The 25,091-nt window shown below is 55.8% G+C and overlaps 1 protein-coding gene across 6 annotated transcripts; it reads right to left on the bottom strand.

The window, feature by feature from the left end:
* Positions 1-5,006: 5,006 nt before the first annotated feature.
* On the bottom strand, positions 5,007-23,386 carry PATZ1 (POZ/BTB and AT hook containing zinc finger 1). 6 transcript variants are annotated; one of them, XM_036353207.1, is made up of 5 exons: positions 22,086-23,386; positions 20,635-20,698; positions 14,403-14,574; positions 7,993-8,130; positions 5,007-6,538 (listed from the first exon to the last, which is right to left on the bottom strand). In XM_036353207.1, the coding sequence occupies exons 1-5, from the start codon at positions 23,354-23,356 to the stop codon at positions 6,120-6,122; spliced, it is 2,064 nt and encodes a 687-aa protein (XP_036209100.1). In that variant the 5' UTR covers positions 23,357-23,386; the 3' UTR covers positions 5,007-6,119. The 6 variants fall into 6 exon arrangements, with proteins under 6 accessions (XP_036209100.1, XP_036209101.1, XP_036209102.1 ...); XM_036353208.1 differs by having other exon boundaries at positions 5,007-6,535; XM_036353211.1 differs by having other exon boundaries at positions 6,405-6,538; positions 7,993-8,065.
* Between the last annotated feature and the right edge of the window lie 1,705 nt (positions 23,387-25,091).

Below are 25,091 nucleotides of genomic sequence, written 5' to 3'. Positions count from 1 at the left end.
TTCTGCCACTTCACAGCTATGTGGCACGGGCCTCTGTGAGCCTCAGTGAAGGTAAAGCAGTGTCTACCCCACAGGGTTGCTGATGTACAGAGGGCCCCTGGCACGGGTGTGACACCTAGTAGTGACGTAATAAATGAAAGTTGTCTCCCTTCTGGGGGGAAGGGAAGCTGTGCAGTTGAGGGGCCATCTGAGCGGAGCTTTGAAGAATTCTTCAGATAAACAAAAGACAAGTACTTTGTAGGCAGAGGAAACTACATGAATAAGCAAATCGTTTGTCATCATCCAAAGAAAAGCTTTAAAAAAAGTTAACCTAGGCCCCCCCACTCATGGAATTTGTGGCCCTTAACATGGACCCCGAAGCTTCCAGCAGGCCCAGGGCTCAGATTTTGCCTCAGAAAAGAAATGCCCTTGAAGGAGGATGGGGATGTCAATAATCATTCAGTTTTCTACTCAGTGCCGCCACGGGCTTAGATTTCAGCCTGGTGAGGACTGGCCGCAGCTAGAGCAGCAGTTAGGGAGGCAGCGGGCTTTCCCTGAAGCAGAAGTAAGCTGTTTCCTGAGGTGCCCATCCACAGGATATAAAGCAGCTGTATTCAGGGGCGCCTCCCTCCACACTGCCTTGTCCTCAACAGAAACTTGTTTTGTTAGGATGGATTAGTCTCTTAGGTAAATATTTGGCATTTCCTTTCACATCAGTTTATCAAGAGATGCAGATCCAGACATTAATTATTCTGCCCCCCTCGGTCTCCTCCTCCCCCAGTGAGAACCGGTCCACAGCGTGAAAGAGGCACCCTCCGCTCTTGGAGGGGTCCAGAGAAGGGTGGCAGGAGGCCGTGGGAGATGTGCTACGTAAGGCCTAGAGGCCCTGCTGCCAGGCTCTCAATTATGTGAACTGAGGAGTCACCAGCCCGCCTCCTCCAAGAGCTTGAGGGATCGGCAAGACTTGGGAACATTGTGACTCAGCGTAAGAGGACATGACTGTTTACTCCTGCAAGAGACCTGTGAAAATCTGATTTCTTTGCCAAAACCGTCGCCCTCTCCTTAACCCTGGTGCCTCCAAGTACAGCCTTTCACAGAAGCCAGAAAGCAGAGGTAGATAAGCAGCCAGAGAGAACCAAGTGGACAATAACAGGATTCGACGACAGGCCTCATTCACCATTTCCTCCAGGACTGTCTTCTGCCAGCTCCCTGCCGACCTTCTGCCCTCTGCCCTGCCCACTGTCCTGCCCCTACCCTCAAAAGGAGGGTGAACTGGGTAGGCGATTCTTATTCTGAACACATTCGGCCCATCTTTGTGCGGACTCTGGAGTTCCTTAGAGCAATCTTGGTTGGGGGACGTGGCATTGCATTCCACTTGGACCAATGGATTGATTGGCAGACCAAGAAATCACAAGCTCCGGGTGTCGGATTAATTTAACTCACATGAACTGTGAGCCCATGGTTGGCTGGGATTTGAGTCTGGGTGACATCCAAGATCTGAAACCAGGGAGGGCCTGGAGAGGCAGGAAGGGAAGCGGGTCTTGTGCAGTGGCCGGCAAACTGTGTCCCGGGGGTCAGACCCAGCCTGCCACCTGTTTTTGCACAGCCTATGAGCTAAGAATGGTTTTTACATTTTTTAATGGTTGGAAACATCAAAAGAAGAGAATTTTCTAACATGTAAAAATTAAATGAAATTCAGTTGCAGTGTCCATCAATGAAGTTGTCTGGGACCACAGCCATGCCCATCCATTTATGAATGTATTGTCTTTGCCTGGCTGCTCAGCAGCAGAGCTGAGTAGCTGTGACAGAAACCATATGGCTCCCAAAGCTGAACGTGTCTACCTTCTGGCTCTTTACAGAAGAAGTTCGCTTATCCCTGCTGTCATTCATTTTTATGAGAGTGTAGTCTGGTGGAGGAGGTGAACGAAAAGGGAGCTTTCTGAGTGTTACCTAATGTGCTTTACAGCTATGAGTCCACGTAATCCTCACAGCAGCCATGTGACTGAGAACTGTTATCCTGGTTTTCCACATGAGCAAACGGAGAAGCACCCAGTCAGAAGGGGGTGGTGCTGGGATCTGCCCCCGGCACTGGGACCACCATGAACCAGGGCAGTGGCGATGACCTGGGAAAAGGCAGAAGCAGTGCAGAGGCAGGCAAAGAGGTCGTTAACAGAGTAAGATTCAGAAGCACAGAGCTGTTAAGAAAGAGCCTCCAGCCATCGCCAGTTTGGCCTCAGTGGATAGAGAGTCAACCTGGGGACTGAGGGGTCCCAGGTTTGATTCCGGTCAAGGGCATGTACCTTGGTTACAGACTCCTGGCCCTGGTCAGGGTGCATGCAGGAGGCAACCAATCGACATGTCTCTCTCACATCCGTGTTTCTCTCCCCGTCTCTCCCTCTCTCTAAAAATAGAAAAATATCCTCGGGTGAGGATTAAAAAGGAGGAGACTCCAGGTGGAGGGTGTTCCGTGGGGAAAGGGAGGGCGTTGGGAACGGTTGGTATTTACTGAGAATGGGAGGAGCTGAGCCCAGAAACTACAGTTGGACTGGCTCCTTGGCGTGACAGCTCTGCCTGGCGGTGCCTAGAAGACAGGCTGCTGCTGGTGCCTGGCACACCTTCACCCAGTGGGGTCCAGTGAGGCTTGGGGTGGGGTGCAGCTCATCCCCGGTCAGTCCAAGTATGAAGCGTATGCTTACTCACACTCGGTCTCCGGACGCTCCCTCTGGCACTGAGCCTGACCTCCTCAGTGGCCATTTTCTGCTACACTGTCAGGCCTTCGTGCTGGGGGCCTGGCAGGGCAACCAGAGCCTCCTCTGTGCCAAGTACTGAATTGGGTATTTATATGTGTGTAAAGGCATGCCCTGTTGCTGAGGGCTTGGGAATGAAGGTCAGAGAAGAAACGAGTTTAAATCCTGGCTGTCACTGTGACCTGGGGTGGGGGAGGGTGCCTCTCACCTCTGAGCCTGTTTTCTGTTTGCCCGTCTGCAGGAGGGGGAGAGTAAGAGAACCAGCCCCCCAGGTCATGCTGAGCATTAGGCACCGAGAATGGCAGCTCCTATGATGTCTCCCTTAGTCTTCACAGCCCATTTCACTGATGAGGTGACAGGCTCAGAAGTTTGCCCAGGGTTGGCAGTGACCAGATGGTGGAGCTGGACAGCCAAAGCTCAGGTTCTCTGCCCTTGACCATGGCAAGAGAAGCCATTCCACCTTTGTGTACCCATGTCCTGCACAGCTTTCCCCCCACGGTCTGAAGGGCATGGCGTATAGAGGAGGGGCGGCGGCTGGTGGTGCTGGAGGCAAGCGGGAACACCTCCACTTGCTGCTCAGGCCTCCAGACGAGGGCTTTGGAAGCAGCAGCAGCAGCTTGCTTTGTTGTTCCACTCCTGCCACTGTCCACAGACACACCAGGGGTCTCAGGTGGGGAGCAGGACCTAGCGTGTCTCAGGCCTCTGGTTCAAGGCCAGGTTCTCTGCAGTGTGACCTGCTGGCAGAGTCCATGGTGGTCACAAAGCTACCTGCCCACAGCGTCTCAGCACTCTGGAGTGGCTCTTTTCTCCGACACTCACACCAAACAGCCCAGGCCTCCACCCCACACGTTCCACAGCCCAGCAATTTACCCAGGATTTCACGTAGGTGGTTTAGAGGGTTTAAAAAAAAAATAAAAATCCAGTTCTGAGTCCGCCTTTAAACCGGAACAGTGTAATTACTGATATTCATGTGAGTCTAGATCATTGTGGGTTTTGTTTGTTCCTCCTGGTCTGTTTTTCTCCTTTACCACTTTTTTTCTACGTGTTTGGAGGTTAAATGCTGTTTCTATTAGTTTAGGGGTTTCCTTCTTGCCTGCTATGAAATCAATCTGTTCCCACTCTGATTCTTGCCCCCATTATGCTCACTTCTTGCCTCTTGTCTGCTGTTCTCTTCCCCCCTGTTCTCTTCCCCCCTTCTCTTCCTGCATTCACTGCTGAGGTTGCAACCACCTTTTACTTACCCCATAGGTAACACGGGGTTGTGGGGAATTCAAGTTGCTAAGCTTCTTAGAGCCCCGAGGCCATGAGGATTTTCAGCTTGCACATTGTCCCTCCTTAGGTCCTAGCCAGTGCCCTCTAACTCTAGGTGTGGTTTGTATTTTTTTGGTTTTGTTTTTTCATAATTTGTTGTTGTTGTTGTTAATCCTTATCCCAGGATATTTTTCCATTGATTTTTAGAGAGAGTGGAAGGGAGGGGGAGAGACAGAGAAACATTGATGTGAGAGAGACACATTGATTAGTTGCCTCCTGCATATGCCCCAACCAGGGCCAACGATGGAGCCTGCAACCTAAGTACATGCCCTTGACCGGAATCGAACCCGGGACCCTTCAGTCTACAGGCTAACACTCTATCCACTGAGCCACACCAGCAAGGGCTGACTCCAGATCTTCTCTCCCACAGTCCCACCCCCACCCACACCTTCCTGCCTTGCCCAGTTTTACTCCTTGGACTTCTCCTTATCTGAACTCAAGGTAAATCGGCTTACTTGTTAACTGTCTCCCACTAAGCTTCACAAGGGTATCCTTTCACCACTGTATCCCCAGGGCCTGAGGCTGGGCATGGCATACAGCAGTGGAGACAACAGGAGCGAATATTTGTTGAACTAATACAGCGGTTCTCAACCTGTGGGTCGCGACCCCTTTGGCGGTCAAACGACCCTTTCACAGGGGTCGCCTCAGACCATCCTGCATATCAGATATTTACATGACGATTCATAACAGTAGCAACATGACAGTTATGAAGTAGCCACGAAAATAATTCCACAACATGAGGAACTGTATTTAAAGGGCCAGAAGGTTGAGAACCACTGAACTACTGGGTGAATGCTGGCAACTCAGTCCTCCGTGGGAACATTTACCTGTCAGTCCCAGTGCCACCGGTGCCACGAAGAGGAAGATAGGTCTCTTGGGATCCCCTCCCCACCCGAGGTGCAGGGGCGTGGACCGCCCACCCTCTGGGTCCCTCACAGCTGAAAAACCAGACTCGGGGAGCAGGGAAAGTAACGTACTAAGGTTTTTAATACAGTCTGATCAGATCAATTCACATCACGAGGTCAACCTGGGCTTGCTCACATGTGACACAACTGAGGTACACAATGTCCCCACCTGCCAGCTCTCCTGTCTTCCTGCCTCCCAACAGCACTGAACCCCCTACCTCCCTGACCAGACTGGCATTTTTAAAATTTTGCATAAAACTATTTCTTCCATAGACTCCAAACAATCGACTAGCCAAGTTAATTATGGTACATCTAAACAAAGTTTAATACTAACCCTAACCTGTGACTGCGGTTTACAAAGAGCTCTGTATCACCTGGGATAGCTTTCAGTAGCAATTCACTACAACTGGTCCTAAAAAATAATAACAATAATAATAATAATTAGAGAATTAAAACCCAACAGCAAGTTGAATGGTTAAAATCACGTAAGAACTGGAATTTGGGGTGGGAGTGTCCTCAACAGCTAAGCTTGTCCTAGTAGCAAAATGCTAGACTCCAAGCAGGGCTCAGAAAATTCTGGGGCCCTCCAGGTCAAGGGTCAAGCTCAGGGGGCTCTTGGAGGACACTCGCCCCCTGGTCCATAAGATGCTGTAGGCTTCCAGCTTCCTTCAAGACAGTGGGGCATCAGAGTTGTATACGTGGGTGGAGACCTTACTGTGTTTTCTCTGAAGGGATATGAGATGAGGGAATGAGGGATTAGCGAAGTGGGAGGGGACCAGAATCACTGAGGTCCCAGAATGCCGTCAGGTGTGGGTTTGGGATGGGGGTCACTAAGAATTGAGCACCAGGGATTCCAGCTTCTGCTCACTAAAGGAGAAATTGGAACTGGTGCTGCCTTGAAGGCCCTTGAAGGCCTATGTAGTGTTTCCTGCCCTTGCCCTGTGCTGGGCCTCACAGACATTTCTGCAGAGTATCAGATGAGGATCTATCTAAAGACCACTGGGGGGGGGGTGGGAGTGGGGGTGGAGAGGGATGGGATGATAAGGTGTGGGGGCGGGGTTTAAAAACGAATAAAAACCTCTCAGCTACAGAACCCAAAGACATCACTTCCCTCCGCATTCACAGCATTTCTCAGCAGTCCCCGGACAGCCATCCCCGCAGGGACGCAGCCTCTGCCTCACTTCCCCTCTGGCCCCATGGGCTGCTGGTCAACCTCGGGATCTACTAAAGACGAGGCGAACGCCGACTGCACAATCTGAAACCCGAAGGACTCGAGGAGAGACATGTTCTGCTGGGGAGAGAAAGGTGAGCCGAGGGCGGGGCCCAGGTCCCCCAGGGGGCCCCCGAGAGCCCGGACATGCACCTTCTGGATGTGTTTGTTCAAGTAGGACTTGGAACGGAAGAAGCTCCCGCATTCGGGGCAGGGGTACTTCTTCTCCCCGTCGGACTCCATTTTGTTTTTGGGGACCGCCATGTCGCAGGAGAAAGAGCCGTTGGTGTTCTGCTTCTCCGGCGTCTTCAGGTCGCTGGCATCCGAGAGGTCACCGTAGGAGTCGGAGCTCTCAATCGGATCCTGATGTGAGCATTTCTGGCCTTCTAGGAGAAAACAGAACACAGAGGCGAGATGAGGCCAGGCTCTGGAGCGGGCCCCTCCTGGAGGGACTGTGAGGGACCAGCTCACAGGCCTGTGGAGGGCGGTCGGCAGCCATCCACGGTCCTGGCAGAACCCACCGAGGTGCGGCTGGTCAGCCTGGGGGTCTGACCACCTACGGGGCTCGTGAGACAGCAGGGCCCTGGGGCTGCCAGCCTCCCTCGCGGAGGACTCTTCATGCAGGTGCGCACGTATCGCTCATCATCATCTCAGCCTGCTCCAAGGAAGGGGGTTCAGAGAGGGGACCTCCACTGCTTCTCCCCAGAACAACTCAAAGACCCCCAATTCCTAGGCCCTGTCTTGGGTGCCTCTGAAGGTCAAACGGCTTTTCTGATGCTGCTGAGCAGGGATGTCAGTGGCCTCACCTCTGCACCAGACTAGCTGCACCCTAGCAAGGCAGAACCAGAGCCGGGGATCCTCAAGTCAGCAGACACCAAGATGGCGGAGACAGAAGCCAGTCCTTTTTCCAGGGCTGCAAACACAAGCCTGCCCTCACCGCCTGCCTTCTGCCAAAACCTTTCCTGGCCAAGTGGCCAAAGCACAGAGACTAAAGCGACTCTGAACAACTCAGCTGGCAGGCTGTCCCACACAGAGCCCGGGACAAGCTGGACCGCCAGACAACCCTCACTGCTCTGCCTTGCCCGGCCCACAGTGGAGTCCTCCACCAATCAGCAGCTTCCTGCCTGGGTTCAGAGAGCCATGCCGGTTAGGGAGGTCTGTGATGGGAGCGTGGAGCATGCCATCTCTGCCATCCACCAAGCCCCTGGCATCATCCCCAAGGCAACCACAACGTAAAAAGACCACAAAACAACCGGAATCAACGAGTGAAGGTAGGGCTGAGGGAGCTCTGTGCAAACCAACTCAGAGGCAGTCAGGTAGTTCACTTATCGCCATGCATCTCACAGACACAGCCAGAGGCCCTATGGAAAGGGGCTCACAGCAACCAGTCACACCTATGAAGGGGGAAGCCAGCCCTGGGCTCCCCCTGCCCAGCAGGAACAAAGGAGAAAGCGTTCAGCTACAGCTCCACACCACCCTTCCAGGGCCACAGGCAACAGACAGGCCCACAGTAACTCATCATGCAGGGCTCCTCCTCCTGCCCTGGGCTGGGACATGTTGTGCGGGGGCTCCAGACAGCAGGGCTGGCCAGGAGCAAGGGAGGAGGGCTGGGGAAGAGGAGGCGGGGGCTGGATCCTGGCAGGGCCCTAAAGCCTCACTCCCTGCCCTGGAGTGAGCTACCCTCTGTGACTCTGTCCTGGAGGCCACTGCCACTCAGATCACTGAGCCTCCTTGAGGCGGCCAGCAAGCCGGCAGCCTTCCCGCCTCCCCACACCCGGCCCAGCGCCCCCACAACACAGTCTGCGCAGAGAAGCAAAGTGCAGAGCAAGGGGTCGCTTGCCTTTGTTGCCATAGGTCCTGGCGCAGTGGAACGCTGCTCCCCCATTCGGTATGGGCTCCTGGTGCCTGGAGACCTGGGGAAGGGGAACACCGTGGTGGGTTTTAACATGGACCTTTAAGTAGGAGGCAGAGGAGAAACCTAAACAAGACAAAAGGAGATGAGATCCCGCGGCCAGCACCGAGACACCTCTCTGCTTCCCCCACGCCTCTCCTCTGGCCGCTCTGGCCAGCATTCCCAGGTCAGCTGCACCTAGAAGGGGGCCCGCCTTGGCTCAAAAGCAGCTGCAACCACAGGAGCCACCTGGCTCAGGATGAAGGATGGCACTGTCCTCGAATGGGCTCCTCTGCAGAGCCCACTCTGCCAGGCTGCGGTGGAGGGCCCAGGCCAGCCGCCTGGACAGGCGGATGGTCAGATCCTGCCCCGGCCGGGCCAAAGGCCAAACGCCTCTAGGCTTGCTTGGCCCTCAGTAAGGAGTGGTTTGAGTGGTCCCACAGCCTGTCAGCTGCAGGGACCACAGCTAGAAATGGAGTCAGAAAAGCATACGGGCCGCCACGGGCCGCCAGCCACAGAACGCTTGCTAACACTTGTAAAGGCAAAAGGTACCACAAATCAGACGGAGGCCAGATGAAATCCCAAAGGACTGCCTCCAGGAGCACTCCTGCTTCTATTTCTTAGGACATGTTCTAGGTTCCTACGTTTTCCACCTTCAGAATAACTGGATTTAGTAACTGTTTATAGACTTTTTGAAGAAAAATAGGAAGTCACGTTAAAGGAGTGTAGTCATCTCTTATTCATGGTGGTCTTGTGGTTCACTTTTGGAGCATCCATCGGGTTCACTTAAGGGAAAAACAGGGATGATCTTTGCCTTTATTTTGGGGAAGGGACAGTCCAGCCATCTTGGGGCCACTCCAGCCCAACCCAGATGCTCCAGTCAGCTTGCGCTGTGTGATATCTCAGGCTGGGAAGAGCAGATCTGGGGCCAACTTCCACACCACCCACAAGCCTGAGGATACGGAACCAGGTGGGCAGGTCAAAGGATTTCGGCTTGGGTTTCGCAGGAAGAAGCTGTGTCATCGAGCCCCATTCGTGGCCAAGGATCAGCAAGTGCCTTCAGCAGGAAGCGAAGCTTTCTAGCATAAGGCCCACGTGGAGTGCCAGTGCCTTGCTGATGTCCTTTCATTCACTCAGACGGCTGACATGTTCTCAGGTACTTTCATTCCCCTTTAAACTTACAGGGTAACAATGGGATCCATGACTAACAGGTCAGAGGCGGGAAGTACTGTGTAATGTCTGCACAAGACTCCCTTTAAAAAGTCTGAACTGGCATGGCCTTTGGAACGATAGTGAAAGTTACCATGAGCTTCCTCACTCCCAGGCTCCCAGGGTCCTTCCTTTCCCTCCAGAACTTGTTTCCTAAGCCCATTTCTTCTAGGATTTTTCGACCCGAGTAATTTACCCAGTAAAAGTTCTCTTGCCAAAAAAGAAAAAGTTCACCTTCAGCAAGTGGTGATGGTGTGCCAGGGCCCAGCACATTGCATGCAGTATTCTGTAGTATTTCCCCCAGCCACCCTATGAGCTGAGAATTATTATACCTATTTTATAGATTACAAAATTAGAGGCTTGGTGAGGTTAAGCAACTTGCAGTCACAGGTACAGCTACCAAATGGCAGAGCCTGGACTCCAACCCCAGGGCCACGTGGTCCTTAACCACTGGGCAGACTCTTTGTTTGTTTTTAATATATTTTTATGATTTCAGAGAGGAAGGGAGAGGGAAATAAAAACATCAATGATGAGAGAGAATCACTGATCGGCTGCCTCCTGCACACCTCACACTGGGGATCAAGCCTGCAACTCAGGAATCGAACCGTGACCTCCTGGTTCATAGGTCAATGCTCAACCACTGAGCCACACCAGCTAGGTGGGGCAGACTCTTGTTAATGGTTCCTGTGTCTTGGCCCTGGCCCTAGAAACATCCCTTGGACTTTTGCAGTCGGTTTCGTGATCACCATTTACAGTCATGTATCTCTCTTCCATTAGAATGGAAGCCACTGACGTGTGGGAAGCTTATTTAACAAACACTCCCCTGACAACAGTGCTTGGTGGCTCTGGAGGAAATGGGGGATTGAGTGAAGGTTCCTTCCTTTCCTGACACAGCTCCTTCACAGACCCACTTGGGCCAGGGGCCAGTGTCCTGCCCTGCCTGGCAGAGCGAGCTGTCCTGTGCTGTGACGAGGGGTCTGCCTGGGGCCAGTTACAGGGAAGACTGGCTTATCTTATGAACATTCCTGAAAGGAAGGATGTAGTCAGGAATGAGTCGAAGAGGCTCATGGGAAAGAGGATCTCAGCCCCCTACTCAGCAAAGCATAGATATCAGGGACTTTCTGATGATACGATGCCGCCACTGTAGAAGGGAAATTTTTTCTTTGTTTTTCATCCCTGGAGAGGCCTCTGCGGTGGTGTGGTGTCCCCAGGCAGGTCCACGGCAGTAAAAGGGGAGGGGAAAGGAAGGAAGGGGCACCAGGAATTAGTATAGTCACTCCTTCTGGAAAGAGCTATGTACCAGGGGAATCCAGCAGATGCTCAATGAGAACTTGCTTATTTTTCCTGAAAAACGGGCTGAGTAACACATGGCTGGGTCCTCTTGACTTTACCCGGCTGCAGACAGCACTATATATAGCAGAACCACATGGCAGGGTGGGAGGAGTGGATCTACAGCTGCCACGTGAAGCCCAGAATTTAAACACAGAGCAACTCAGCAGCCAACTGTTGAGCTAAAACAGAAGCTGAGTTTCTGAGAAGAAAACATCTTTTAAGTCAGAAACATTTAGTTGGAATTCTGAACTCACCTGCCCATTCACCTCTGATTAACCAAGAACCAACAAGGCGGCTGGATCCAGGCACCAGAAGGATGGAGACACTGAGCACACACGTGACTCCACTACAACCACCAAGCCGCCCTCCCTCACATTCTAGAGATGAAGATTTCATTGCCAAAGGGCTACCCTGCTCCTCCACTGCGTTTCCTTGTCTGTCGCGCTGCATTTCACACTCGAGAAGCAAATCCTTTCTTTGCAAGTTTCCCATCCATGCAGGGGTCGCTTTCTCCTTGTCCAAACCTTGGAGAGGCCACACTCAACTGAGCGGTGCCAGATGGGAGCACTAGTTGGATTGTGTCAGCTCAGAGAATGGCAGGCCATCTGCGCCCAAGACTGGCATTGGTAACAACTTGTATGCCCACCTCTGGGAAAAGACTTCCTCTACCTTTTAAGCAGTGATGTTGGAGACCAGATGTTGTCTCTGTCAGAGGCACATTCTCAATAAGCAACCCCTCTTCCTCACATTGGTACATATGCATATATACAAAGAACCTGCTACAGAAATTTTAAAAGAAAGGTAGAAAACTATGGTGACCTACTGGATCCTTTTCTCCCTCCCACTGATCAACTTAACTGATATCCTCAACTTGAAAATGAGGGGACAAACTTTTCTCACCATCTTCCCACTACAAATTATCTTCCTCTCCAGAAGGTCTGACCCGCATCTTGATAAGTCTCTAGGACAAAGACAAGGTCATGTGCTCAAGTGTGGGACTAGAGCAGCCAGGCTGCCTCTAATCTTTCCATCCTTCACAGGCAAAGACTGAAAATGGCAGATCCATTAGTAGTTAAGTTGACTGCTTAAGACTTGTTGGGCCTTGGCAAGTGTGGTGCAGTTAGTGGGAGCACTGTCCCATGCTCCAAGGGTTGCAGGTTCGATCCCTGGTTAGGACGCATGTGGGAGGCAACCAATTGATGTTTCTCCCTCTCTCTCTCTCTCCCTCTCTCCCTCTCTCCCTCTCTCTCTCTCTCTCTCTCTCCCTCCCTCCCTCCCCCCCCCCCCCGGAATCAATTTAAAAAAAAAAAAGACTTATTGGGATTGAAGCATGTCAGAGGGCATTTGGAAATTCATTTGATCCAATCTCAACCATCTGACCAGCTGGCTGGACATTAGCCTTTGCTCAAACCCTTATAGAGTTAAGAACATCCACTTATTGGTTCAGCTCCTCCCTGAATTCACAGCCTTGGTGGCAGGTGGCGGGCAGGGCAAAGGATGACCCAGACTCTCTGCATTCTGATTCCGGTGCCTTGATATCTTTGGTGGCATTTTCTTCCTGGAAAAACTGCCTTCCTCTTTGGTGTTCTTTCCTTTTTTTTTCCCCCCTGTTGGGGTCTCTTTCTTTTTCTGCACAAGAAATGAGTCCAGAGGTAGAATCCTGTTCCTTCTCTTCCCATAAAGTGAAATTCTCTTCTCTTCCTTCTGAGTACCCAGGATAGGCTGAACTAGAGCCCTCTTTTATCTTCTTAGAAGAATGGGACTTCCTGCTCTGACTGACCCAAAGCTGTTTAGCTTATGATCCAGATGTAGTCTTGTCTTCTCTGAGATAAGGTGGCCTCTACTTTTACTCTTTCGTTGTCTCCATCCCAGTCACGGAGCCTGCGGGCTGCTGCCCAAGGCCTTTCCCAGCCCCAGGAAAAACAGTTCCCCACGGACAATAGTTGTTGGCTTTGCCACATCAGCTGTCTTGTAACTGGGCCAACTTGCCCTGCTGTTCCCTGCTGCTCTCAGCTCTTCTTTCCTGGGGAGCTGAGCCCCCACGGGTTGTGGCCCTGGATCTCCCACCATCCTCACCCCACTCTGCAATCCGGGGGAGGCTTTCTGGGTTTCCTCATTAGCATCTTTCTCCACTCCCGTTGGTTCCTGCTTCTGGGCTCTGACCGCAGTTCTGAGGCTGAGAACTGCAACCTTGAAAACTTGACAAAAGGCCAGAGGATGGCATGTGGTGGCAGGTTTAGCATTATTTGGGGGTGCTGTTAGGAAGCCAGATTAGGATGAAACAAGACAGAAAACTTTCTAGAGCTGGGGCAGCCATGGTCAAGATGGTCAGCTACACCCCGATAATTCCCTGTATGCACAACCCCACCGCCTGCTACCCGGGGGAAATTCCTGCCAGAAGGGCTCTGTTGACATGTCAGAAAATAGGACAGATGCTTAAGCAGCTTTTATTACCACCTCCTACAGGTTTCTTGGTGATGCAGACAGTGACACCCAGTGGCCTTCAGGCAAACCCCAAGTGTGCAGTCTCAGGGAGGGGCAGCAGGAACACCCAGCTGTCCACAGTCTCCCCCACCAGCGACCTCGGGGCGCACGGAGACAGTACAGCACCCAGAGACTCCAGCTAAGGGCAGCAGGGATGTTTGTTTTGCTTTGTCCAAGCCAGGGTGTCCGCGCGTCTTTCCTAACAGTTACGAAGTGTAAGAATGGGGCCTCCCACATGTGCAGCACCATGTGGGGTTCAGTTAACTTCCATCTACTTTGTGTGCCGGGATCCTCACAACATCCCTGTGAGGTGGACAAGGGCGGAGGGGTCCTTACCCCATTTAAGAGATGAAGAAACTGATGTTTAGAGGGAAGAGGGGTGAGGTGGAAGCGGCTGGGATTTAAACCCTAAACCCCCCTGATTCCTGGTTTAGGACTCAATCCACTAAGCCACACCCAACACTTCCAGAAGCATCAAGACAAGGGTGTCCCAGGATACAGGACTCCCAGCAGAGTCCACACCCGGCCAGAGCCAGCACACCGTGCAGAAGCATCCTCACACCCACTACCGGCAGCTGCCCAACCTCCTCCAGCAGAGACGTGGCGCCAGCCTCCTCCACTGACACTGCGTGTGCAAAACACAAACCTCAGCCCTTCCAACCGCTGACGGACAAGCCCTGGCAGAAGCTCAGACCCAGGACAGGCCTGACTTCACCAACACAACACCCGGGCCAGAGCCAGAACCGCCTCGGCCCACCTCAGCAGCAAGCGCACTCCCCTGCTCAGAACACCTTCCACGCTCCTTTCTGGTCAAGGCCACAATCTACCTGGGTTTGGGCTTTCTTCTGATCATTTGTGCTACATACAGAGTTTCTTTTCTGATCCTTATCCATCGCTAGACTCAACTTCCTCCTTCCCTGGCTGCTGAATTCCACATGCCAGGGAACCAGCCAGCCAAGCTCTCAAGCAGGAACCCTTTTTCTCCCCCCTGTGGGGTCTAGTGACTCTCTCACCAACATCAACACTTCCGTGGTCTCTCCAACTGCACCCATCCTGCCACCTGAGCAGCAGATGTCCCGGGCAAAGCTTGGGAACAATACCCGTCCTGTTCCCACTTGCTGATCTCTTGGGAACTCCCATTCCAAACATCCTAAGTCTCTTGGGACGGAAGGGGTGGCAAGCAGCTAGCTGGGCGAGGACCGTTTATCACTCAGTGGGAAGGGAAGGCCGGCCGTGCGCAGGATGGAGTCTGAGGCGGGGTGGTCCAGAGCCCCCAGCCGCCCACACGAGCTCAGGCCCTGCCTCTGGAAGTGAGGGGACCGCAGGGAGATTACCTCGGTTACAGATGCTGCAGAAGTTGCTGGGCCCCTCGCTGTGCTTCTTCAGGTGGTCCGCCATGTACGCCGCCCGCAGGTACTTCCCGCACACCTGGCAGGGCACTTTGTCCTCATGACAGGCCAGGTGGGAGCGCAGACGGTCTCGGGTGGCAAAGGAAGCGTTGCAGGTCTGCGGGCAGAAAGGAAAACGGGATGAGGGGAAAGCTGGCATGCCGCGCCTGACTCCTCACCGAGCGTGCCGCGAAACAAAACCACTTCTGGCCGACGCATTCGACTCCTTGTTCAGAGAGCTTCAGAACACGGCCTAGGCTTTCTCCCCCACAGGCCAGCCCGCTGCTCTGATTGCCCACACGGGACACTGGCGTTGGAATTCCTGGTTCCCATGACTACCACAGCACGGCACACTATGCTCCCCTACAAAACGAAGATGATGCATTTGTTCATTTGTAAACATTCAGATGCATTGACTGTAAGGGAATTTACACAAGAGTTCCTGGCATATAAACAGTCTTCCTGTTCTCTATCCTGGGTTTCCCTAGTTGCTTTATACAAAGAATTCCATTTATTCCCTTTATTCAAAAGTGAATGTTCGTCCTGGCCACAGGGAAAGGAAAAGCAGGACAAAGCCCATAGATTACTCCCATATTCTCGCGAGTCTGTATTGAAAAAGCAGCCCCTAACATGATAGCGTCCATGCTGCTAACAGGAGAAAGAGCAGAGAGAAGGCGGGCCAGAGGCTTTGGGAGCATTTGTGAAATGTTAAGTTGGGGAAGTGCTGGTAAGAACAAGGAAGGTGATGCTACCCTACATTGATCGAGCACTCACTCCGTGCCAGGCGGGCACCGCGCTTAGTCTTTTAGAGGCACTTATCTCACCAGGTCCATCCTTACAGTAGCCTTCCGGGGTAGGCTGTGTTATCACCTCCCAAGAGTGCGGTCACAGAAAGTTGTGCCGTGACCACCAACTCATGGCCAGGTCCCAGGGGCAGATGACTCAGGTGATAAGGGTCAGCACCCGCACCCTGGGAGGGCAGGCCCAAGCCCCGGGCATTTCCTGTGTCTGGAACCTGACTCAGCCTCAGTCCCTGATCTCCCCCCAGCACCCTTTCCTCAGCTGGGGCTTGCACGGGCCTTGGGGGCCACGGAATGTCAGGAAAGTCCTCAGGAGAGTTCAGTCCGGTGACTCTCCGGCTATTTTGATTCTATGGAAGTGTTCCCGGGGTCCTAGTCGAGTCTCTCATTTCTCTGTGTATGTTTACTGTTGTAGAACTTCAAGAGAAAGCAGCCTGCCCCTTTAAGAGCATTACAGATCGAACGTTAACCCACTGAAGACCTGCTACTACCCTGCTAACTTGCTCCTACTGTGTCTGTTTAACAGAAGCATATCCTGAGATCCTTAAGGTAAGTGAGCAGTGCAGTCATCACATACACTCACCTATTTCCTTACTGCACAAGTACAGTTATCTGTCTCCTTACTGTCCAACCAAAAGCAAGAAACAAACCCACGTGATACTGTGCAGGCCAAATGCCATGGCTGCTACCCTAATCCCCAGTGTCTGTGTGTATCAGGACAGGCCTTGCTGTTCTCATTATCTTTTAAGTAAACGTTACAAATCTGAACAGAACAATGTATACTAACAAAAGACCGCTTTTATTTGTTTCATATATTGAGTTTATTCGTTTGACAAATGAGGAAGCTGAGTTTAGAAAGTGATTTGCCCAAAGCACATTCGGCTACTAGAGAAAGCAGCGGTCTGAACACCCTGCCATGCCAGCCCAGTACCCTACCGATCCCTCCGGCTGCCCCGGGGTCCCTGTCTTCCCTGATGTCCTGCGGGGCAGACGGAGGCCCTGAGAGGACACGGGACAGTTGGCCTGTGAGTCACCCGAGCCTGTGCCCTCACCATCTCTAGGCTCAGTAGAGGTCGCTTCTCGCCAGTGAAAGGTGCCGAGACTTTTTAACACCGTGTATTTGGTGGCCAGGGCTCCCCTGGCAGGAAGAGGTGACAGGACTGTACAGGGGAACGCGAACACTTAGGTGCCTCAGAAAGCATCATGGGTGCTTGGTCTCATGGCCACAGGTCGGCCCCGCCTCATTAAGGGACCGCTAGACCCAATTATAGGCCAGAGTGAGGGGGGAGAGAGACTGAATCTCCACCTGGCCCCCCGGCCTGTGAACCAGAGCAAGGGCTGCTGTCAACACCCTCTGGAGGGCGCACCTGTCGATTTATCCGCAGTCAAGAGCCAGCTTTGCCAGCCAGTCACCTACCCAATGATGAGAGGCCATGTGGCCTGTGCCTCGGAACTCAAAGGAACAACACATGGCCCAGGTGTGAGAACGTGCAGCTGAAAGCGCGCATTCAGGACTGTCTCCCGAGTTCCCCGGGAGAGGGTGCCACTAGACGGATATGAAAGAGATGCCTTGTTTCTCTCGCCAGCCTTCTTTTGGGACCTGTCCCTTAAAGCACTGCTTGTCATACTTTGCTGGCTAAAGATAATGGACCGCCAAACCTCAATTATCCACAAGTGGATTATCCAGCTGGAGGATTAGCTAAGCAAAATTAAAATCTCAGACCAGGCCGGCTCCCCCCACCCATCCTCCATTGATGATCTCTCCAGGAATGAAGGCTAACTTCAGCCTGGGCAAACATCATTAGGAATGTAAATCTGCTGCTGGGAAAAAGACACAAAGCACAACAAAAACTTTCACCGTGTGACAAAGCCAAACTGGAGCGATTGTTGGCTTTTCTGCGCCAGAGTTGACCCTTCTTGGCCGAGTCCCCAAAGTTTTCTGGGGGAATCTTGCAAGTGTGTGAGTCTGAGTCTACACCTGCCAGAAGGTCAGAGAACACAGGACATAAAGAGGCTGGTCACATGACCCAGGAGAGGAGGGACAGATGCCAGTGGCTGAGGGGAGACATATCAAAGAGGGGATCACCCAGAACCTCCATGCGGGGGCAACTCCAGAGAAAGGCATTTCCCTTCCAGGAGACAGGGAGGAGAGGGACCCTGATGGGACAAGAGTGAGCCTGCAGTGAGCCATTGATTGCCGGTGGCGCTTGGAACGGCTGCCCTGTACTTAGGCAGCCTGCTATTGCTAAGCACAAATGCCAGCTCCCAGCCCAGCCAACCTGAGCTTGGGTTACGTCTGCTCATCACCACTCCACACTGAGCCCCAGACATGCTCACTTCCCCACCCACACCCCCAGGTTCTCCCTATCCCAGACTTCCCAGTGCTGTTCTTCCCAAGGGTGGAGCAGCTCAGAAAGAGAGCCCAATGGTACCAGGAACTAATCACACCTGCCCTCGGGTGGCTTTGAAGTTGGCCAGCCTCAGGGGATGTCCCAAGCAATCTCTCCACAGCCCTGGGGAAGGCTATGGGCTATGCATGGAGGCCTGGCACCAGAGGCCTTGCTGGCGCCCTTCTTCCCGGCGTCAGCTCCCTTATTCCCACCTCTAGCATTCCTTCTCTAACAAGCTACCCCTCCAGCCCAAGCCCCCCACTAGCCCCTGAGAAGTGGGGCCACTGGAAGCAATGGGAGATTTCTCAGCTGCTCTAGCCTCTCCACTTAGGCTGAGCTCCAAGGGGGAAATGTCCTAGCCCACGGCACTGAGAGATGCCGCCAGTTAAGGACTCTCAGGCCCAGCCCTGAGGCGACTTCTGTGTCACTGCCAACCTGAGGGTTCATGCCCTGACATTTGGCTAGCCCTTTCACTCAAGCTGTGGCCCAGCCTTGGTAACTGGCTCTCCGTCCTCTGTGGCATCAGGAGGGGCTGCGAGGTACATGCCCAGCTTTGCCAGGGGCCCAAAGAACCAACTCCCAGAGAGCGATAGTCACCTCTGAGGCTTTTAGAATATACTCCATGCAAAACAGATGCCCCTGCTGGTTAACCAAGCCCAGGCACACCTGATGGGCCAGCCCCGCACATGAGAGCCAGCATGCCTTTACCTGCTGGGTCACCGGTAGAGGAGTTCTGGCTATGGACTGGAGGCAGGGCCAGCAGGTCTGCCCGAGGGCTGGTTGAGAGGGCGTGGACACCCAGGGACAATGATGTCAGTGTTATGACACAAACCAAGGACAAAACACACAAAGCCTCAAATGTTAGAATTAAAACTTTTATCATCACTCCTGTTACCCCACGGAGCCCGCGGGGGCTAAAGGGCACACCAACAGGACCCAAGAGGGGGCGTCTACATACATCTGCTTTATCAGCCCCAAAGCTATATGCTGGGGTGACCCAATACAAAGCTACTGGTTAGTCTAGTTCCTGAGCAGACCTGCTAATAAACCTCGAAAACACAAAAGTCTAATTCACTAGCCAGAAATGAAAGCAGGACCTGTCTGAGGGGAAGGGAAGCGCAGGGCAGCGGGGGATGACCCAGCTGGAGTGGCACCAGCATCTCCTCTGGTGGGGCATTCACTCCCAGGGTGGGGGGAGGGGTGGCCAGGCCCCATTCTAGAAAACCCCTCCCTGCCTTAGGGGAGGTGATGCCAGGCGGAGGGGAAGCACAGAAGCCAGTGGCTTAGTTCTCAGGAATGCACCAACCTCCACCATCACCCAGGCAAGGAGGGACCTCCAGGGGGACCTGAGCCTGAGTGGGTGGGGACCAAGGAGCTTCTTGCTGTCCCATCTGGGGTCCCTGAGCTGGGAAAGACTCCAGGCCACCCTGGGAGGAGCCAGGCGTGGTGGGTGGGAACCACTCCGCTGGCCTCTCCAAAAGCAAGGGTCTCAGAGCAACCGCCGCTCCCGGTCCCTCCACCGAAAACCCTCTCCGGGAGGCCAGGCTAGCCCACAGGCCACTGGGGAAAGGCCCGGCTGCCCTCGGGGGCGGCCCAGCCCTGCCGCAGATATCCCGGAGGGGCTGGGCAGAAGAGAGCGTTGCTGGAGTGTGCTGGGCCCAGGTTTTCGAGGGCTGGGAAGGATTTTTTTAGAGAAAGGGAAAAGGCGGTGTCAGGAACCGAATGGGACGACCTCCACAAAGCAGGCTGGGCAAAGTCCCATGATGGCAGGTCGCTAGGAAGAGATTCCAGGGGCGGCAGGCCGCTGCTGCTCCCAACCCACACCTGGAAAAAGGGCAGAGAGTGCAGGTTACCCCCCCAGGCCACCGGGCTCAGCCCCACTGCCCGCTGGGCTCCTCCTACTCTGCCAGGCTCTCAGCACACTACCTGGGAGAGTCTGAATGTGCTCTGTGACGAGAAGATGAGAGACAGAGAGAAGGCAACCAGGCACAGATGGACCCCAGCAGCCCCACCCTGGTTAGCGTCCTCCGGGGAGGCCACCTCGCCTCGCTATGTGAACACCATCCGCGCTGGCCCCGGGGGCCCTTTGGCCTGCCTGCCACACGTCCACCCCTCACTGCAGGTCTCCCTGAGCCCTCCCTCCTTGCCACCAACAGGATGAAGAGAAGCGGGTACCCCCCAGAGGTTGCAGTAAGCACCCCACAACTCGGAGCCCCCTCAGATGGCGGGGACTTGGCACCGGAGAGGGGAGGTAACCAAGAAGAGAGAGGCGTGTTTTCCATCTACACAGGAATGCTCAGTGGCCAAGAGAGGACACTCAAGTTTCTGGGTGCCAAGGGCCCCTAGGTATTACTCAAGCAGACAAACCGAGGGTGAGAACCTCGCCCGGCCTTCCCTACCGACTGCTGCGCAAAGAGCTCACTCACAGGAGAGGAAACCACCGTGCTCTCCAGTCCTCAGGAGGCTGAAACGGGTGCCAGTGCTTGGAGATCAGACCGCCCACCCTCTCCCCCCCTTGCCGACCTCTAGGGACTCCAACTTGGGTCGGGCTGCCTGACAGACAAGGGGAAGCGTTGCTGGCTGGACCGCCAGGAGCCCTTTCCAACCCCCCTCCCCATGTGGCCTCTGTACACTGCTGAGAACCAGAAGCCGGGCCCAGTGGGGTGCCAGTGCCCCCAGGGCAACACGTGTGCCATGTGGCCCACCATCCACAGAGCTGGCCAACACCAGGAAAGGGAAGCTAAGCAACACAGGAGACAGGGTGGGAACCAGGACCCAACAACCAGGAAGGAGGGGCCGTCAGCCGTGGCGGGAGGGGGCCAAGGGGAAGAACAAAGAAGAGCAGACGGAGGGTGGAGGGACAGAGGAGGAGGTGTGCCAAGCGGTGGTCAGTCAGTGGCCCAGCACGCGCGTCAGCTGGCTCGTGGCCGGCCTGTGGGAACAGCAGCATTCTCTCGCAGCCCAGCGCTGCCCTGGCCCGACCCCTACCTGACACTTGTGAGGCCGCTCAGAAGTGTGCACCTGCTTGATATGTCCATTCAAGTGATCAGGCCTGGAAGAGAGAGAACCAAGACAGACTTTAAAATCAGACCTCAGAAAAGGGGGCTGCACTCTTGGCCAGACCGGCCAGACCCCCCAACCCTGCCCGAACCCTGATGGAGAGCACGCCCTTCCCCCCTTCCCCCGCCCCCCAGCATGACAAAGACAGCCTCACTACCCTGCTCTGGCTCCACAGGCCCAGGCCTCTCTGGAGGGAAGGGAAGTGAGTGTTTGTCTCTGACCTTGCCTACCCACCTCCCTCCCCCACAGAAGCTCAATGATTTCCAGGACCCTGAGGAGGTGGCTTTAGAATGAGGCAAGCTGCCTTGCTGCAGCCTTTCCGGGAGGGGGTATGTGTGATTCATTGTCCAGACTAAAGCCCCTTAGAAACTCAGTCTTCCCCTCCCCCAGCCTCTCCCGCCGTGGCAGCCAATGAATGCCACCCAGATGGAATTCAGTCCCCAGAGGCCAAGGGATGGAGCCTTAAGTCCCCAGCTGGGCTGGTAAGCCAGATGCCCGCCAGAGCAGGTGGGCAGGGGTTGCCTGACCGGTAAGACTGGTTCCTGATTGGGGCCCCTTTGAGGGAGTTCTCCATCCCTGGGTTCCACACACAAGGTCCTTAGTATCCAGGCAAGTTAAAACCAGCCTTTTATTCTGGATATTCTCTTCAGAGGAGGAACAAAACAACCCTCCGCTCCCAGACAAGTCCTCAGTTCCCTCTCAGGACCACTAAAAAGTGCATCTAAGAGCCATCCTGCCCCTTCCTCTATGTCCTGAGATCATAAAGGGGACCTGTGGGGTCAGCGAGGCTTGGGAGCCACCAGATCAGAGCTGATCAAAGATTTCGGTGTTAGGAAGAGACTCTGGGTGCCAAGCTGTGTGCCCAGGGGGCTGTGCGGGGCAAAGCTGGAGTTCACTGATCTATGGTCGCCAGCGCTGTGCTGTGCGCTGGGGGAGGTGGTGGCACAGCAGTGTCAGGAGTCTGACATACACTTGTTTCTGTTTCAGCGTCTCCCCCGGCAGCCATTCAAGCGGGGAAAGTCGCAGGAGGAGCCCAGCCTCCCGCCCCCAGAGGGGGCCCCACGCCTGGTGCCGGAAACACAAAGGGAGCCCAGGGAGAAGAATGGTGAGGCCCAGTGGCTGTGGCCTGAGGAATCCGGGCCCCTTCCCACCAGACCCCAAGGAAGAGACAGTAGGGCATGCCTAGTGCCAGAGAACTTCCCTGGGGAAGAGAAAGCAGCTCCTTGGCCGCACCATCTCAAAAGCAGGGCCGTTAAAACACTCCCAAACCAGGCAGGCCTCTGTAAGGTCAAGTGACCCCCACCCTCCCAGATCTTGGCAAGGAGCTACCCCACGGGTCAGAAATAGAGAGGTCATGGGGGGAGGGTGCCATTTCTCACCTGGAGAAGCCTTTCCCACAGCTCTGGCAGATGTAGGGCTTGCCCACAGACCCGTCGTGGGACCGCACATGGTAGGACATGCGATCTTTTCTCTTGAACCTCAGCCCACACACAGGGCAGGAATAGGGCTTCTCCCCCGAGTGGGAAAGCTTGTGCCGATTGAGATGGTACACATCACGGAAGATCTTGCCGCAGATTTCACAGGCCACCTGCTTCCTGGTCCGGCTCCTCTTTCTGGGTCCATCCGGGTCCTCCGAGATGGGTAGCCCATTCTCACCCAGCCTGGGAGGAGGAAGGTCGATGTAGCCCAGCTGGAGGCTGGTGACACCGTGCTGGGCCTCGTGCTGCCGGAGCCGGTTGGCATCAGTGAACACCTTCCCGCACAGGCCACATGGAAGGATGCCTGCCTCCCTCAGGCCCCCTGGAGACCCGAACATTGAGTCCAGCAGGTTGGCCTTCCTTGGGCGGCCCCGGCCTCGTTTGCCAGTCAGGGGAGGGGCACTGGATGCCACATTGGGGAATGGGGAAGTCAGCAGTTGGGGGGACAGGGGTCCAGCCACCATGGGCAAGCGGTCCACCCCAGGTAACACAGGCAAGGAGGCTTGGCTGGCAATGGCTGCCCCAGCTGCCCGAGCTGCCTCCTCCTCGGGCTGCATGCTGCCTGCAATGCCATTGCTGTTGGCTGCCAAGGCTGCCCCGTTGGTCATGTCCAAAGGGAAGCCCAAGTCTGAGGTCCCAGGGGGACGAAATAGCATGATGTCAGCCCGGGCAGGGGGCACCAGGATCTGCACATTGGACTGTTTGATGACTTCCTGGCAGATCTCAATGACCGACCTCATCAGCAGGAACTTGGCAGCCGTCATGAGCTCGGGGAAGCTCTCCAGGCGAACCACGATGCGAGAAGTGTAGGCGAAGTCCAGGATGTCCCCAAACACCTTGGAGCTGATGGTGTGCATCTCCAGCTCCCGGCTGCCCCCAGCCCCGCCGCCCGGGGCCGCCGCTGCGCCCCCCACGTCAGCGGGACCCCCGTCCGCAGTTCCGCCATCGCCCAACTGGGCGCTGAACACCGACTCAAAGTACTCGCTGCAGGCGGCCAGCACGGCGCGGTGCGCAGGGAAGCTCTCGTCTCCCACCCGCAGGAGCACGTCGCAGAAGCGCCCGCCGTTTTTGCGCTGCTGGTTCAGGTTGTGCAACATCTCGGTGCTGTGCCTGCTCACCTGGTAGGTGTAGCAGCCCGACGGGCCGCAGGAAGCGTCGTTCACCCGCTCCATGTCCGCCGCCCCCTCCCCACACACCCGGCCGCGGCGCTTGCCCGCCCCTTTCCCTTCCCCTAGGCAGGAACAAGAGGGGCGCAGCGGACGTGTCTACACTCCCCACACGTGCCGGCCCCGGGCTCTGTAGCGTCGCAGGTGCGCCGAGCGCACACGCCCCCTGCCCGGATCGTACTGTCTAGACCGCAGGGCGCACCACCCCCCACATAGCGGCCCCTACCCCTGCTGGATCGCGCGCTCCTCTCTCCTCTCCGCCCGCCCGCCTCCCCTTCTTGGTCTACCTCCGGGGGTAACAGAGCAAAGAGGTGCGCCCCTCCTGCAAACTCGCCTGCCACCTCCCCTCCCGCCCGCCAGGCGGCGCCGGCGCGCAGCCAACAGGCGCGCGCGCGTGGGGAGGAGGAGGGGTCTGCCGCGCAGGCGCGCGCGCCGCGGCTTTTCCCGGGCCCGCTGGGGGCGCGCGCTGCGTCCCCTGCAAAGCGCGAGCCGGGGCGGGGGCGCCGGAGCAGAGGAAACAAAAGGCGAAGGCGGCGGCGGCGGCGGCAGGGCGCGCACTCGGGCGGCAGCACGGGCTGGGTTCCGAAGCCTGGCGGGCGGAGGCGGCGGCGAAGGCTGGAGCGGGCGGGCGGCGGCGGCGGCAGGGTGGGCCCTTCCCCGGGCCCGGCGAAGGCGGCGGCGAGCTGCGGCCCCGGGCTCCGTGTGTTCGGAGCGGAGGAAAGATGGCAGCGGCTGCACTTCCTCTTGCACTTTCACCCCTGGGGGGAGGAGAAGGAGGGGGCGATACCAACAACACCCCCCTTCTCGCTTGCAGGAAAAAAAAGAAAAGGCGAGCTTGGTGTGGGGGGTCCCCGGCGCCCCCGGCCCTGCACGTGCGCACCCGGATTCCTGGCACCGGCCGCCCCGCGCTGCAAACTTTCCACTTTCTTTGTGCCGAGCGCCCCCCCCTCACCCAGCGAGGATGCACGTCCCCCTTCCCTATTTATACAACCCCCCCGCGGCTCCGCTCCCCCGCTTCCTGCCCCCCCCCCCATTCTCCAGCTCCGCCAATGCTAGCGCAGCTGAGCCCCCGTCCGGCCCCCGCCTCCCCACCCCTCCCGCGGGGCTAGGGGCTGCAATCTCAGCCCCCCCGGACCAATGCAAACGAAGCGCCGAGCCAGCAAACCAGGTCCCACTGCCCCTCCCTCCCCGCCGAAAGTGGCTGCGTGCGGACCGGTGGGGGAAGGGGGACTGAGGGGTGCAGATCTGGGCCCCCAGCCCTAGCTTTCGATGTGCACCAGTAAGGGAAACGGGCTTCGGCTACCCTTCAGAGCCCACCTTTGATGCGCGAAATGCCCAGAAGTCGCCTTTCCGCTCCCAACCCTAAAGAGAGCCCGGGGTCCTGGCTGGGGGCAGGCCGAACCTCCCGAGCCGCTTCTGCACCCCGCGCACCGACCGACCCGAAGGGGCTGAGCGTCCGGGAGCTGGGAGAAGAGGCCATCGTCCAGCCTCTCCCCCAAACCCCACGCCGAGCCTTGTGCCCGGGGAGCGGAGAGTCAACAGCTCAGGGAGGCAACAACATAGACGCCAGGGCGATGGACGGAGCAGGGATCCGCGCGCCCCAGCACTGTCCCCTGGAAAGTGAGGGTACTGGAGGGTCTGGGGCGCTCCCTTCGGCCTATTGAGGCCGGAGCATCCCCGGGGCGCTCGGGCCATAGGCCCCGCGGGCAGGCCTGGGCGCTTTGTCCCCGGTTGGCCCGAG

This window comes from Myotis myotis, unplaced genomic scaffold (assembly GCF_014108235.1).
Source record: "Myotis myotis isolate mMyoMyo1 unplaced genomic scaffold, mMyoMyo1.p scaffold_m19_p_20, whole genome shotgun sequence".
NCBI lineage: Eukaryota > Metazoa > Chordata > Mammalia > Chiroptera > Vespertilionidae > Myotis > Myotis myotis.
The sequence above is the reverse complement of the archived record's forward strand: the minus strand, read 5'-3'. Positions and strand labels throughout refer to the sequence as shown.

What these genes read in the sequence shown, in the direction of transcription:
- PATZ1 (XM_036353207.1), bottom strand. Translation starts at nt 23,356, where the DNA reads ATGGAGCGGGTGAACGACGCTTCCTGCGGCCCGTCGGGCTGCTACACC. An exon ending in AGCGGCCTCACAAGTGTCAG is followed by an intron (nt 14,575 to 20,634) that starts GTAGGGGTCGGG and finishes TTCTGCCCGCAG; the next exon opens with ACCTGCAACGCTTCCTTTGC. An exon ending in CAGGACCTATGGCAACAAAG is followed by an intron (nt 6,539 to 7,992) that starts GCAAGCGACCCC and finishes GTTTTCTCCTAG; the next exon opens with AAGGCCAGAAATGCTCACAT.